The sequence below is a fragment of the Sceloporus occidentalis genome, unplaced genomic scaffold (assembly GCF_023333645.1).
Source record: "Sceloporus occidentalis isolate IW3139 unplaced genomic scaffold, rSceOcc1.0.p SCAF_192, whole genome shotgun sequence".
In the NCBI taxonomy this organism is placed as follows: domain Eukaryota; kingdom Metazoa; phylum Chordata; class Lepidosauria; order Squamata; family Phrynosomatidae; genus Sceloporus; species Sceloporus occidentalis.
Window position 1 is genome coordinate 131,580 of NW_028317172.1, and position 1,778 is coordinate 133,357.

Below are 1,778 nucleotides of genomic sequence, written 5' to 3' on the forward strand. Positions count from 1 at the left end.
CTTACCTGATCTGCTGCTCTAGAGTGCGTACAAAAACCATGATGTGCGGCTGCTGGCCTTAAAGTGCCAGTTGCACCAATTAACATGATACCATCATGTAAAGAATCTATTTAATTGTATCCATCTACCTGTGTATATATGTTTTTATATTACTATGACTTTCTGCCTGTCTATATTAGGTAGATTGCTGTTGATGCTCTTTATGATGAACAGATCTCTGATTCAGAATGTAAAAAAAAAGTTTACAGTGAATTCTATGTATTAATAGACTTTGCAGAACTGGGAAGTCATCCTCGGTGCCAAGAATTATTCTCCTCTGCTGAGCTCTCTCAGCAAATAGGAGGCTGAAGATTTGGTAAGGTGTCTACCCCTTACTGAGCATGATGCAAGGAGTCTGGGGGTTTACACAGCCCGATCTCCTTACTGGGCAGCTGGGACTTGGCTGGAAATTGGGGAGGAGTTAGCTATGTAAGGCAGCTGAACACAAGCCTGTGTTACTATCGGTCGTTTAGATCCCTGAACCGGCTTTATCCTGCTTTACTGCAAAGGAGGAGGCACCAGTAGTTACACCTTTCCTCTCTGCCTCAATCTATATATATATATGCTTAGTGACAGTCACTGGGAAGCCGGCTGCATGCTTCATACATGAAGTGGGAGAGAAGGAGAGAGGTTCTTACTGGACTACCTTAGGCTTCAAGTGCTTTGCATTGCAAATACGTTAACTGCATTCTCTTCCTGATGTGCAAGATAAACCGATCTGGTTTGTGAACCTGCTGGTGGATGAGAGAAGTCTTGTAGCCTCTGGAGGTAGTAGCACAGAAGTGATGAGTTGGGAAAGGCTGGTGGAGCTCTAAATCAGCTTACTTGGCATTATACATCTGGACTTTTCATTTGCAAGGGATCTGATTGTGTGCCTTGGCTGTATTGTCTGGGAGCAGATCATTGCTGCAAGGAGACCACCATCACAACAGGAAAGATTTCCAAACACACTGCAGAAACCATGATGCAAATATCTGACACCTACAACCAAAAGCACTCCTTGTTCAATGCCATGAACAGGTTTATAGGTGCAGTGAACAACATGGACCAGACTGTGATGGTGCCCAGTTTGCTAAGGGATGTTCCTCTGGACATGGAGGTAAAAGAAGAGGTGGTCAACAATAGCAATGGGGCAGCCAACTACTACAACAGGAGAGACATGCACGGCTACTACATCCTGCTGAAATCCATCAGGAATGATATTGAGTGGGGGGTCCTGCAGGGTGAGGACAGAAAAAAGGACAAAATAACCAGCATGGACATTAGCAGGCTGGAGGATGCAGATGGAGAAGAGGACCTGGAGAAGCAGTTCCACTATCATCTCAATGGACTCCACATTGTCCTCAGCAAGCTAACGAGAAAAGCCAACATCCTCACTAATAGATATAAAGAAGAAATTGGATTTGGAAGCTGGGGACATTGATGTCTGACACTAATTGTTGTTTCATTATTATTATTATTATTACAGGAGTGGTGGGATGCGGACTGTTTTTATATAATTATTTTTCTATGTTCTCTTGTTTTGCTGAGGGTTTAGCGTGTGCAATAGAGTAAAAGGCAATGGAAACATGGATTAGAATTGATACAAAGAAACCTTCTGATTGACTACAGCTAATTTAGATTGCCAATGCACAAAAGGGTAGGGCGGAGATCTAAACTACAAGAGTGTAACAAAATTTCCTGTAATACACCCCACAGTGTGTCATTATTTGTGCAGTGAATAAGCACCTCTTCACGAC

The 1,778-nt window shown here is 43.0% G+C and overlaps 1 protein-coding gene across 1 annotated transcript; it reads left to right on the forward strand.

Moving 5' to 3' along the window:
• The first annotated feature begins 1,000 nt into the window (after positions 1–1,000).
• On the forward strand, positions 1,001–1,462 carry LOC149278366 (mid1-interacting protein 1-B-like). Its single transcript, XM_089502072.1, has one exon. The coding sequence runs from the start codon at positions 1,001–1,003 to the stop codon at positions 1,460–1,462; it is 462 nt and encodes a 153-aa protein (XP_089358198.1).
• The last annotated feature ends 316 nt before the right edge of the window (positions 1,463–1,778 follow it).